At 34.2% G+C, this 14689-nt stretch overlaps 1 protein-coding gene across 1 annotated transcript in view; it reads left to right on the forward strand.

Annotated features, from left to right (window-relative positions):
* The window catches only part of PTPRQ (protein tyrosine phosphatase receptor type Q), a 193900-nt gene that overhangs the window by 168625 nt on the left and 10586 nt on the right, over positions 1-14689 (forward strand). The window contains exons 39-41 of the mRNA XM_069489984.1: positions 1096-1172; positions 14138-14272; positions 14466-14591. Coding sequence (XP_069346085.1) covers positions 1096-1172; positions 14138-14272; positions 14466-14591 — 338 coding nt within the window. The remainder of the gene's footprint in view (positions 1-1095; positions 1173-14137; positions 14273-14465; positions 14592-14689) is intronic.

Here is a 14689-nt window from a genome sequence, read left to right on the forward strand (position 1 = left end):
GATATTAATTTTATGTATGGCAGCATTGATCAATAGAGTCAAAGACAAATGACAAACTAAGAAGAAAGTTTTAATACATATGACAAGAGACTATATGTAGTCTTTTGGTTTTAGCATAAAATATTTTTTAAAAATAGAAAAATGGTAAAATATGAATAAGCAATTAATAGAAAAGGCATTTTAAATGGCCTATAAACATAAGCAAAAAAGTTCAATTTCACTCATATTTGAAGAAATCAAAATAAATACCATGAGATATCAGTTTATATCTATCAAAAGAACATACATGATGAGTGCGATGTGCACTGTCTAGGGAATGGACACACTTGAAGCTCAGACTTGGGGGAATGGGGAGGCATGGGCAATATATATAACCTGAACTTTTGTACCCCCATAATGAGCTGAAATTAAAAAAAAAAAAAAACTATAGGCACCATGGTGACAATACAAAACAATATTGCCAATAAAACCTTACACTTAAGATGCTGGAAAAAAAAAAACATAAATTGTTTAATAATAACTTGTGACATGCAGGAAAAACAGAGTTGTTCAAATACTTTTATCCAGAGTATGAAGTGATACAATTAGAGAACAATTTACAAATATCTTTCAAAATTTTAAATGTGTATACATAATTTAGGAATTTTACTGCTGGTAATGTATTCTACAAATATAATGCTACATATATGCAAAAAATTCAATTATGTTATTTCTCATCGTATTATAAAAAAGTAAGTATGCTATATTCGAACAACGAAATACCTTATAAAAATAATGAACTAGGTATTTTTATGCTGGTATGGAAAGATATAGTTAAATGAAAAAAGTAATTTGCAGAACACAGTGTATGTCATGCCATTTGTAAGTAATTTTCTAAGAATGTCTATATAAAATTCTGGAAATATATACAAGAACATATTAATAGTCATTGTCTCTGAGTAGTAGAAATATGGGATAAAAGGAACTTCTTTAAATTCACACCCATCTGTTAAGTTGGAGTGTTTTATCATGAACTCCTTTGTATTACTTTTATAATAAAAAAGTTGTGATAATTTTAAAAGCCAATTACCATTGACTTTTTATATTTTCTTCTAGATAATAATAACAGAGTGAAGCTGATAGCTGATGCTAGTATTCCAGGATCGGATTATATTAATGCCAGCTATGTTTCTGTAAGTTACTATTTTTATATAATTTATATTTTTATAAAATATAACTGACACAGGAAAGTGACTCCCAACACTGGGAGCCACTTGAAGTCCAAGTGGGTCCTTGGTTTCACTCCAGAAAGAATTCAGGAGTGAGCTGACAGTATAAAATAAAAGCAAGATTTATTCAGAAACCATAGAAAGTCTACTCCACAGATCGAGCAGAGGCAAGTTTTCTCTGCAGAAGAGAACTGATTCTATGGTTCCTATTGCCTTTCTATTTAAGCAACAGCTTAATTATAGGCTAAATAAGGGGAGGAATATTCATGGAAAGGATTGTGATTTGCTGGAATCAGAGTGACACCCTCTATTTCTCCACCATCTTGGTTATAATCAGCTGGAACTTGCCCTGCCTGCATCGTGTGTTTTGATCAGGGTAATTTGAAACTTTGTTTTGAGACTTCCTGACTCAGTTAGGTAATGCTGTAGCAATGCCCAAAGCAATGCCTAAGGCAATGCTTGCAGCAGTGCCCATGGCAGTACCTAAAGCAATACCTGCCAGTTCCCTGTCTCATAACTACTGAAATTGTACTACCTTTCCAGCTATTTAAAACAACAAATTCATCACAACCTCTATCTATCTTAATAGTTAATTATTTATAACAACACTATAAATAACCTCAACTTTATAGGTGGGGATACAGAGGCTTCTAATAGAGATACTGATTTATGAACAATTATTTCACTAGTATGTGGCAGATGTTCAACTTCAGGCTACAGTACCTGATCGTTCCACTATTCTATATGTTTTGTTAATATATTCTCTGTACATAATGAAGTATCCCCATCTTTTTCAATTAAAAATTAAATGGGCAGTCATGTTCATACAATGCAAAACCTATTATTCACATCTTCCATTCCAGATTTGCAGTCCTTCAAAGGGGTGATGATGCCTTCTATCCTCAGCTACGTGTAGAATGTATACTCGATTGTAGCTACTCAATAAACATATCTTAAATGAATCAACTGGGAGAGAATTGTGATATGCTTAATGTACTATCTTGCACATCATAGATAATAGACACTTGCTGAATTAAATTGAAAATTAAATGGGACTAAATTATTTCTCTCTCTCTCTCCTTCTCCATGGCTCTTTTGTTCCATCAATATTTATCACCATACATTGAAACCTTTATGCACCCAAGACCCCAACTTGGTTGACACATTTATGGACTCTTAAAGTAGGAAGTGCCCTTATGGTCATTTAATTTGGCTTCTTTTTTTTTTATTTCAAAATATTATGGGAGTACTAATGTTTTTGGTTACATGGATCACTTTTGTAATTCTTGAGTCAGGGGTGTAAGTGTACCCATCAACAAGATAGTGTTCATTGCTCCTGTTAGGTAGGTTTTTGCCCATTTTCTCCTTCCCCCTGCCCCCTGCTTGGTTTCCACTGAGTTTTACTTCCCTCTGTGCGCATGTGTTCTCATTGGTTAGTTCCAATTTAATTGTGACTACATGTGGTGTTTGTTTTTCCATTCTTTAGATACTTCACTTAGGATAATAGTCTCCAGTTCCATCCAAATTGTTTTAAATGACATTAATTCATCCTTTTTTATGGCTGACTAGGATTCCATGGTATACATATACCACATTTTATTAATCCACTCAGGAATTGATGGACAGTTGGATTGATTCCACATCTGTGCAGTTGTGAATTATGCTGTAATAAACATTCAAGTGCAGGTGTCTTTTTGATACAATGACTTCTTTTCCTTTGGATAAATACACAGTAATAGGATTGCCAGATCGAATGGTAGGTCTAATTTTAGTTCTTTGAGGAATCTCTATACTGTTTTACATAGAGGTTGTACTAATTTGCAGTCCCACCAAAAGTGTATAAGCATTCCATGCCAGCATCTATTGTTTTTGGACTTTTAAAAATAAACCTATCTATTGTTTTCACTTTTAAAAATAAGCCATCTATTTTTTTTTTTTTTTTTTGAGACAGAGTCTCACTTTCTTGCCCGGGCTAGAGTGAGTGCCGTGGCGTCAGTCTAGCTCACAGCAACCTCAAACTCCTGGGCTCAAGCGATCCTACTGCCTCAGCCTCCCAAGTAGCTGGGACTACAGGCACGCGCCACCATGCCCGGCTAATTTTTTCTATATATATTTTAGTTGTCCATATAATTTCTTTCTATTTTTAGTAGAGACGGGGTCTCGCTCTTGCTCAGGCTGGTCTCGAACTCCTGACCTTGAGCGATCCACCCGCCTCGGCCTCCCAGAGTGCTAGGATTACAGGCGTGAGCCACCGCGCCCGGCCAATAAGCCATCTATTGATTACTAACTGGGGCAAGGTGATATTTCATTGTGGTTTTAATTTACATTTCCCTGATGATTAGTGACGTTGAGCATTTTTTCATATGTTTGTTGGCCATATGTCTATCTTCTTTTGAAAAGTTTTTGTTCATGTCTTTTGCCCACTTTTTAATGGGATTGTTTTTTTCCTTGCTGATTTGCTTGAGTTCTTTGTAGATTGTTATGACTAACCCTTTATCATATATAGCTTGCAAATATTGTCTCCCGTTCTGTAGGTTGTCTATTTGCTCTGTTGATTGTATCCTTAGCTGTGCAGAAGCTTTTTAATTTAATCAAGTCCCATTTATTTATTTTTGTTGTGGCTGTGATTGCCATTGGGGTCTTCCTCGTAAATTCTTTGCCTAGGCCGATAGCTAGAAGTGTTTTTCCAACATTTTCTTCTAGAATTCTTATGGTTTCATGACTTACATTTAAGTCCTTTATCCATCTTGAATTAATTTTTGTAAGTGGTGAGAGATAAGAATCCTATTTCATTCTTCTACATGTGGCTATCCAATTTTCCCAGCACCATTTATTGAATAGAGCTTCTTTTCCCCAGTGTATATTGTTCTCTGCTTTGTCAAAGATCAGTTGGCTGTATGTGGATGGTTTTATATCTGACTTCTCTGTTCTGTTTCATTGGTCTATGTCTCTATTTTTGTGCCAATATCATGCTGTCTTGATTACTGTAGCCTTGTAGTATAGTTTGATATCCTCATAGATCTAGAAAAAATAATTCTATACTTCATTTGGAACCAGAAAAGAGCCAGAATAGCCAAAAAAAAAAAAAAAAAAAAAAAACCTTAAGCAAAAAGAAAAAAAGTGGAGGCATCACATTTCCAGAGGTTTCTTCTTATTTTCTTATTCATAGGACTTCTCACCCAGGCCTGCCATTCCCTTCAGTTCTGTTAAGGCTCTCTAATATGATGTGCCATCCTTTTGCCAACATTGAACATATCTGTCCTGTGTCCCATTCCCTGAAAGCCTCTGTGAAGCAGTGAAAAAAAGAATTCATTCTAAATCCTATATTGGTTTATAATTACTCCAAAATTACAATCACATATTGGGTCCTATTGTCAAAGGAGTGAATAATGGGAGAATTTAAGACTTCTTAACAGGGGAAGTGAGGGAGGCTTTGGAGAAGTTAATGTATCCTTTAAATTTCATCCTATTTCTATTCTATGTTAGAACTTTAAATGTGTACTTAAAGGACCCCAAGAATGTACTATTGTGATAAGATATTTTATTCATTTATCAAATGGTCTATTCCCTTGAAAATATAATTTTTTTCTAAACATTTTGTTGAAACTTTATGCTTGCTAATTTCCATTGTAGGCTAAGCTCTACAGCATGGTGAAGTTTTACTTTGATTTATATAATGATGTAGATATGCATTTAGATACTCAAATTTAATCACTGTCCTAATAATCAGATGCCCTGTGATGCCATTGAGTAGGACAGGGGCAACCGGTTGTAACAGTGAACTATTGATTTATACCATTTTTAATTAACCAATAAGTAGATATGAATCAACAGCTCATATCCTCTGATGTTCCACCAGGAGTGACAGCACAGGATATGAATATGATTAAGAAGGAAATAAGACAATTTTAGTAGGGGTAGCTGAACCACACAGACTACATAAGCAAAATAATTTTCATGAACCCCAGTGTTCCCTTTAAATATTATAGGTTGTCAGCAGACACTAGTGAGCAAATAATAATGCAGTATGAGCAACAAACTAGGAAGCCTGAAGATATAATATATATTCTACTATAATAAGTAATGCTATAATATAATAAATCTTACCCCAAAAGTCACCATGACTCATATGTAATGATATGCATAACCATTGCTGAGCTGTATGGTAAGGAGACTTAGATAGAAAGCACCTTATATGAAGGCAGATTTCCATATTAAGATGGACAGTGTCCTGTGTTGCTCTTAGTTTTCAGGGAAATCTCCTTTGCCTGGGATGCTGGGATAGATGGGAATTGACATAGCAATGATACTGTGGTGGTCCTCATTTCTCCAGCTCCAAATTCAGGCCGGCTTTACCTCAGAAAGAATGTCTGACATCTCAATTTCTCTCTACTCCCCAGTATTGTTCAATGGCACTTTCATCTGAAAGTTCGTGAAACTTGTCCCAGGAGCAAAAGACAGAGGTTATCTATGAATGGATTCTGGGTTCCTATTTCTTTTGAAGCTAGGGACCAAGGGAAGAGAACTATAAAGGGAGGTAGAGAAGAAAGAGAAATAACTGAGGATCAAACAGAAAACTGGGGAAGGAAAAGAGGAGGACCAGTAGGTGGTCTCAGGGATGTTCTCTAAGATTGAGAAACTCCAGGCCAGGGTCCATAATAAGGTTACTATGCCAATATTCCTCTGTTCTTGGTCACTCTTGGGAATGGTGCGCCTGGAGCTAGGACTCAGGATGAGCCTGGAAAATTTTGATGAAGGATGGACTATAAGAGAGAGGTAGGAAAGAGAAGAGATATTACAGCCCTGTAAGCAGTCACTAACTGTACATATGACTTTAGAAATATTTTCAAGAGTCAACAGTGAAAATATTTTGATTTTAGGGACAAGAGAAAAACCCTGAACCCTCAAAATGATCTCTTCTGTCAACCTGTGGTGCCTGAAATTAGTTTAACTTGAGACACCTTTAACACAATTAGGGATTAAAGGCTATGATGCAAATGAGCTGTAGTAACATCAGAAACATCAGATTTGTTCCCATTTTGATAAAGGATTATGATACTAAAGGATATTGAGTCTCTGAAAAAGTGAAATGCAAATGACTGGGTGAAACATTTTATAAATCAATCAATTAAAATTAATTGTTCTCTCCTCTTTGGTCCCTCCATACTGTGTATATTTAGCATATTTACCATATTCTAACTTACATTGTATCTCGTTTATTTGTTGCCTTCTCTGTGTGAGGAAGAGCATAAGGTTCTGGGTACTATATGAAGATGAACAAGTATATTTCCTCTTCTCTAACTGCCACCTAAGGATAGGGATTTGTTCTTCATTATCTGAATGAATATCAGTCATTCAATATGCATTGAGGACCCACAAAACACACAGATATAGAAACATATAAACACATACATACTTGTGCATATTATTTACAAGGATGTGCTAGGCAATTTGGGAGATATTATGATGAAGAATCTCTGCCTTCATGGCATTGTAATCATGTAAGGGGAGGAAAAAATATATATACACATATATGTATGTGTGTGTATATATCTATATTTGTATATATTTATGTACATTTATATATTCTTGTATATACATATATCTATATATGTATAAATACTAATTTTTGTATGTCTATATGTATATGTTTGTGATGCATATATAAATACATATATACATATTTATATGTATATGGATTCTCTCACTTTTACTCCTTTGACAATAAGACCAAATATATGATTGTAATTTTGGAATAATTATCAACAAACATAGGATATAATTATATATTTTTACATAAACACATATATATGCATATACAAACCTATACATATAGACATATATAAATATATCACCATCAATGCCCAGCACATTTTCTTTAGGATAATAAAGTAATTGACAGTGTTTATTGAATTGAATATAACTTCACATTCCATAGTTTTTCCCCTAGAGCTAAGCCCACTTGCTTTCTTATTTGGGTAAATAAAGAGAAGTTGTTTAAGGACATAGATAGGCCGTAAAATGTTATTATTGCCTACATAATATAGATAAACTTTAATGTAAAAATTGTCTGCATGTTTATTTTTTTAAAAACCTTTTTATTTAGCATTTTAAAATTTTCAAAGCAATTTCATATATCTTATTTTACAAATAGTCTTTAAAATGACTCATGAAAATAATTATTATCTCTAATTTACATTTAGGAAAGTAAGGATTAGCTAATTTAAGTGGTCTGGTCTTTACTATATACACTATTAGAATGGAATAAAACCAAAACCAGAGTTCTAGTCTCTAGACCTGTACATTGTTTTCATTAACCATACACACTACCTTTTTCTATACAAATTTAATGAAATCGCTTATCTTCACTCAACTTAATGCTAAAATTATTGAGATAGTATGTAGATAATTTAGGTGTGCCCACTCCAACATTCGGAATAGTTAAATCTCAAAGCAACAAGAAAAGAACTGGTGTTGCCTTCTCCAGGTACCTGTGCTATTCCAAAACTAATTCCATCTGCATATACAAATTCACTCAATATAATTGAATAACTGGTAGATGATATTAGAATAAAGCAAAAGAAAATACATTGATTTTCAAGCAGTGTTTAAATTACTTTTTTAGCATGTAGTTCTATAATACCTGGGATATAGTAGGCACTTGATAATTGTTGATTAAGTGAGTTCATTAAAAGGAGCGTTATGTTTAAGTGGGCAAGTATACATGCTTCAGAGTTCAAATGAACCTGAGTTCAAATTCTTTCTCTGCCTATTTGTAGCTGTATGACCTTAAACTTTCTGAGTTAAGTTTAATAATAATAATACCTTCCTTGGGGGCAGATGTGAAGATTAAAGAAGGTATTGCATATAAGCCGCTGATTACATTGTATGACACATTGGAAGCACTTTCATAAATGCATGTTATTTTCATTTTTGTTGATATTAGTATTAATAGCAATAGATTCTACACTTTCCTGGATGGTAACCCAATGGAAAAATCTTGGAGCTAATTCAAAAGCTGGAATGAAAAGTGCCATCTATGGTTAAAGATCATAATGAAAGTTGAAATGTAGAATGAAATACCTACTTTGTTCCAATTATCACAGAGCTTTAAAAACTGGTAACTATATATTCCAATTAAAATACAAGAAGTTTCTTCTCAGAAAAAGTCAAAAGTTTGCAACACAGATATTCAATGGTAGAGGCAGAAATAGTAAATAGAACTGACATCTTCACAAAACACCATGGACATGCCTCCTAAACATGCTATCGTTAGGTGAACATTTTACCTGATGCTTTTCCTTTCCCTAAAATAAATTTGCCTTTACAGGAGGGAAATTTAAATGTATCTTAACTTCTTTACATGGGAATCAAGGAAAAAAATGTGACCATATGAAGATATATTTAAATGACAGATGGTACATTGATATATGTAGTAAAAAAGAAATTAAAAATAAGATTTATAAAGAATGTTTATTGTCCTGGAAAACTGAGATCATATAATGTTATTTTTGTAAATAAGTGATAATATTTAATATAAAGAATAATCCCAATTATTTATATATGTTTATATGTTATACAATATAACATTTAGTATATAGTATGTGATATATAGTCTATGTTACTCTACATGGAATTTGGTCTCCCCTGAGGAATAACTGCCTTTCTGGCATTGCCTACCAGTGGGTCTGTATTCTCTCCCATATACACTCAGTATAAAGGCTAAGCTGCCTCAGTCCTCATTGCCATTTTCAGATCAGTCTCTCTCCTTCCTCCCTAAAATCACCAGCTTAGATTCATGCCATCAGGTTTAGGACCCACTATTTCTCTTTTTGGAAGTTAACTACCATCTCCGAAGTCACTCTCTCTCATTTCTTAAAGACTTAATTCCAAAATCACTGCTGCGCTTTCAACACTACTTCTGTCATAATTGTTGGCCACGTCAAAATCCGTATAGAATACCGATCCATTGCCCTGCCCATCACTTTCTTGACCTTCTCTCTTCCAACTACTTGCCCTCCACTCAACCTCATCACTTTCTCCCATGTTTACAACCTAGACCTTGTCACCACCAACAGTTGTGGCCTCTCCATAATCTTAACTGCAGACATCTCACTATCTCTCCAAAATCTTTCTTTCTAGAGATCACTGGACTCTGATCATTCTTCAACCCTCCTCTGAGCTACAGTCCTTTGATTCCATCATATTTTCAGTTTTTTCTACCCCATTCAAGACTTCAATATTTTTCTTGCTCAGTTTGAATTCCATGCTTCTTTGTTTTGTTTCCACTGTTGTATATATCTTCAATTCTAGAATTTCTCTCTTTTAGTCTCAATCTCTTGATAAATGCCCAATCTTGGTTAAAAAAAAATGTAGACTTTTTTCTGTGTTATTGGACGTGAGAAAAGGTCATGACCATGCCAAAATGTCTCATGGCCACTAAAATCAAATTTTTTTTTTTCATCTTATGTTCCCCCTAATCCATCCAGTCTCCCTTTCTTCTGGACTATTTCACTCCTTCTCTCTCCTCTAACCTCTAGCACTCTGTTCCTCACTTTCACCTACATCTGATGGCCTTGTTCATTATTTCACTGATAAAATGGAAAAGATTAAAAGAGAACATCCAAAACATTTCCTACCCATCTGCATCTGTGTCCACATACTCAGTATTTCTCCTGTAGCTATACATAAATTACCCTAGCCCCTAGTAATAGCAAACCCTTCCACTTGGACACTAAATGACATCTCCCCTTGCCTCTCAAGAATATGGTTGGAGGAATTCTCTCTTCTGTACCACCAATTTTACTCATCTAGCAGCCAAACAAACATATTGTAATTTTTCTATCTTAAAAAGGTCTTGATATTACAGCTCTCTCTAGCTACTTCCCTATTGTTCTGTGTCCCATTTATACCAGAGCCCTGTGAAGAGTTGTCTGTATTTACTACCTACAATTCTTTTATCTCTTCCGGCCCCTCCAGTAAGGCTTTCATGCTAAGCAAGCACAGTATTGAACTAGCTATTTTCAAGATCACTAATGAACTTCTTATAAAACTAAATCAAGTCTCAGTCTCCACTTTATTTAACCTATCAGCAGCTTTAACTCTTTCATCTTAGTCTTCCTGGTTCTCTCTCAGTGCCTAGACCTTTAAGCATTGAAATGATCTAGAGTTCAATCCTTGAATTTATCATCTCTTTCCAAACTCATTTCCTTGATGATCTCATCCATTCTCATGACTTTAAGTAAGAGATATGTGGTGATTACTTTCAAATCTATGTCTCCAGTTTGGATTACTTCCTGAACTCTAAACTCATATACATAATGGCCTTCTTGGCATTCCCACTTGAATATCTAGTAGTGATTTCAAGTTTAGTATGTCCAATGTAAATTCCTGTTTTTCCCGACAAATCTATTCATCCTAAGACCTCAAAAACATAGGCAACAAAAGCAAAATAGACAAACGAGGTCATATCAAGCTAAAAAGTGTATGCACAGCAAAGGAAACAACCAACAAAATGAAGAGACAACATGCATAATGGGAGAAAATAATTTGCAAATTAGTCATCCAAAAAGAGATTAATATCCAGAATATACAAGGTACTCAACAGCAAAAAACCAAATAATTAAATTTAAAAATGGGCAAATGAGCCAAATAGACATATATCAAAATAAGACACACAAACAACCAAGAGGTAAATGAAAAAATGATCAACACCACTAATCAGCAGGGAAATGCAGATCAAAACCACAATGAGATATCATCTCACCACAATTAAAATGGTTATTATCAAAAAGACAAAAAATAAATGCTGGCAAGGATGCAGAGAAAGGGGAATTATTATATACTGTTGATGAGAATGTAAACTGATACAGCCACTATGAAGAACAGTATGGAGGTTCCTGAAACCTAAAAGTAAAACTAGCATATGATCCAGCAATCCCTCTACTGAGTATATATCCAAATGAAAGGAAAACAGTATGTTGAAGAGATATCTGCACTACCACGTTTATTACAGCACTATTTATAATAGCCAAGATATGGAATCAACCTAAGTGTTTAACAGATGAATAAAAAAAAATATGGTATATATCACAAACATGGAATACTATTCAACCATAAAAAAGAAAGAAATCTTGTCATTTACATCAACATGAATGAGCTTGGAGGACATTATGTTAAGTGATAGGCCAGGAACAGAAAGATACATGTAGCATATTCTCATTCTTATGTGGAAGTTGAAAAAGTTTATCTCATAGAAGTAGAGAGTAGAATAGTGGTTACTAGAGGCTGGGAAGGCTAGGGAGATGGAGAGATAGAGGTTGGATATCAAATCCAAAATTACAGCTAGAGAGGAGGAATAAATTCTAGTGTCCTAAAGCACTGTAGTAGGGTGACTTATAATTAACAATTTATTATATATTTTCAAATAGCTAGAAGAACAGATTTTGACTGTTCGAAACACAAGGAAATGAGGTGATGGTATGCTAATTAATCTGATTTGATCATTGCACATTGTATACATGTATCAAAACATCACACTGTACCCCATAAAAATGTACAATTATCATCTGTCCATTAAAAATAATAAGGAAAGCAAAAAACAATTGTGCTTATTCTGAAGTTTTCCCTACCTTCCTCTGGAGTCATTATTGATTCCTCTATTTCTCTCACACCCAATATCCAATCTATCAGCAAATTCTGTCGGCTCTGCTTTCAAAATATATCCAGATCTAATCTCTTCTTACCATACCCATTGTTACCACCCAAGCTACCAATATTTCTTGGCTGGACTGTCGCAATAACCTTCTAACTATTCTCCCTCCTTTCACCTTTAAACCCCTGTAGGCTGGTCTCCTTATAGAAACCCACATGAAAGTGTTAAACCATATGCTATGTTCAAAACCTTTCTTCCAATGGCTTTCTTTATCATTCAGAGTAAAAACCAAGGTCTTATAATTACCTATTAGGACCTAAAGCACCACTTATTTTCCCTGCCCTGCTCTTTCTGACCATCTTCTAGTACTCTTCCCTCACTTATTCTACACCAGCCACTGCTATTCTTAGAACATTCTTGACACCTGTCTCCTTTAAGGCTATTACACTTGACTTTCCTTCTACCTGGAACACTTTTCTCCCAGAGTCCTGCAGGCTTCACTCCCTCCCTTCTTCAAGACTTTCTTCACATGTCACCAGTGAATCTTTTCTGAACACTCTATTTTCTAAAAACCCTTGCTCATAAAACTTATCCCTTTTAAAAATTCTATGTAATTTGCTTATTTAATAGACTTAGTAATAGAGACTGTCTATCCCCCCTAACTGGAACATAAGATAAATGAGGTTAGGAATTTTAGTGTCTTTTGTCAGCAATGAATCCCCCAGCTTCTAAAACAATGCCTGGAACACAACAATCACTCACAAATGTTAATTGAATGGAGAAATGTGCATACTTTTTAAATTTGTGAAGAAAGCAACCAAAATATTAATGGTGCCTCACTGTGGATAGGGAGATTATAGGTGAATTCTACTATCTATTATATATTTTCCTGAATTTTCCAAACATTCTACATTGAACACATATTACTTTTTAACAACAAAGTGTTCTTATACTGTAATTATATATTCAGGTGTTTAAGCTGAGACTAGGAAAACAAAAATGCTGTGCATATAGGGTGTTTAAGAGACTCAAGATTTTATCCCGGCAACTCGCTTGCTAGTACTGTAATTTGAGAAAATCACCAGAAGTACCTCATTATTCTTTAAAGTAAAAAAAACTTGTTAGATTGATTTTATGGTCCCTTGAAATTTAAAATGTATATTAATTTTTTATTACTATATTCTCTGACTACTGAGACAGTTTCAATGTAAAAAACTAAATTTTACCTTTAATTACTCAATCATCACAGTATCTTCCTATTTGAAATAGATGTCATTCCACTAATATTTTTTTATTCACATAGTACCTTTCTTTAAGAAAAATCTAAAATCTGGGCACAGTAGCTCATGCCTGTAATCCTAACACTTTGGGAGGCTGAGGTGGGAGGATCACTTGAGGCCAGGAGTTTGAGGCTGCAGTGAGCTGTGATGATGCCACTGCACCTTATCCTAGGCAACAGAGGGAGACCCACCTCTAAAAAAATAAAGAAAAATCTACAAATGCTGTTATCAATTATATAAACTCAAGGGGTATGCTGATGTTCCAGGTGAATGGACCAAGTTTCAGAACAATTTGATAGTATGCACAAAGATGTCATAATAAGAGTGGAGACAGATCTCAGGTCCTATGAGTATATTGCATTAGCAAAATGAACTTTCATATTACTGCCACATTTTTCTTGGTTCAGAGCTCTAGAGAGTAAAATACTAATGCCATGGTGTAAGTAGATAAGTAATTTCTTGGTGGAACAGTATGAAAATATCTGCAAAACCCATGACAGAAACATAGTGATGTGGGTAAGAGAGCTGCTCAGACTGCCAATGGTGAACTTCGGCAAATTACTACTTTCTTTCTAGTCTTCAATATCTTCATCTATGAAATAAAGATGCTATTTGTATTCATTCACAAGGTTTTTATAAGGAATAATTAGCTGAAATATTAAATATAAGATGCTTAGCATGTTGCCTGCCAAAAAGACTCAGACTTTGTGAGACCTTGATTAAGGTTCAATATTATTGTTACTATTATGTAGTTTTAATGTTTTATTCAAAAATTAGATATAAATTCTAAGAACAATTAGTTGTATACTATATCATTTCGTGAGATTAAAATCAGACATTGGAAATTTTTTAAGATTCTCTAGAATTTTAAAATATGTAATATTTTAAAATATTATATCATTTTATAACTAGTATATTTTTCAGGTATTGATTGAAAAATAAAGCACTGTATCTATGTAGCTAGTGATGAAGTGTCTGTGATTTTATCCTTCTAGGGCTATTTATGTCCAAATGAATTTATTGCTACACAAGGTCCGCTACCAGGAACAGTTGGAGATTTTTGGAGAATGGTGTGGGAAACCAGAGCAAAAACATTAGTAATGCTAACCCAGTGTTTTGAAAAAGGGCGGGTAAGTCTTTAAAAAATCTTTTCATGAAATGTTATTTTACAGTTGTGTTAACATATGTGTGAATATTTCAGGCAGTACTGTAAGTCATCAATAACTTGGACATCTATAAAGCTATTTTAACTTACTAGCAATAACTGTGATATGAATCAATATAGCAATGACTCTTATGACTGGTGATTTTCTCTGAATGCAGATCAGATGCCATCAGTATTGGCCAGAGGACAACAAGCCAGTTACTGTCTTTGGAGATATAGTGATTACAAAGCTAATGGAAGATGTTCAAATAGATTGGACCATCAGGGATCTGAAAATTGAAAGGGTAAAAAAAACGGGGTGAGGGAACATGACATAAAATATGAATGATCTAGATGTATAAAGTAAAATTAACTTCTAGAACTGTCTCTTTCAAGGACACCT

The sequence above is a fragment of the Eulemur rufifrons genome, chromosome 16 (assembly GCF_041146395.1).
Source record: "Eulemur rufifrons isolate Redbay chromosome 16, OSU_ERuf_1, whole genome shotgun sequence".
Lineage (NCBI taxonomy): Eukaryota > Metazoa > Chordata > Mammalia > Primates > Lemuridae > Eulemur > Eulemur rufifrons.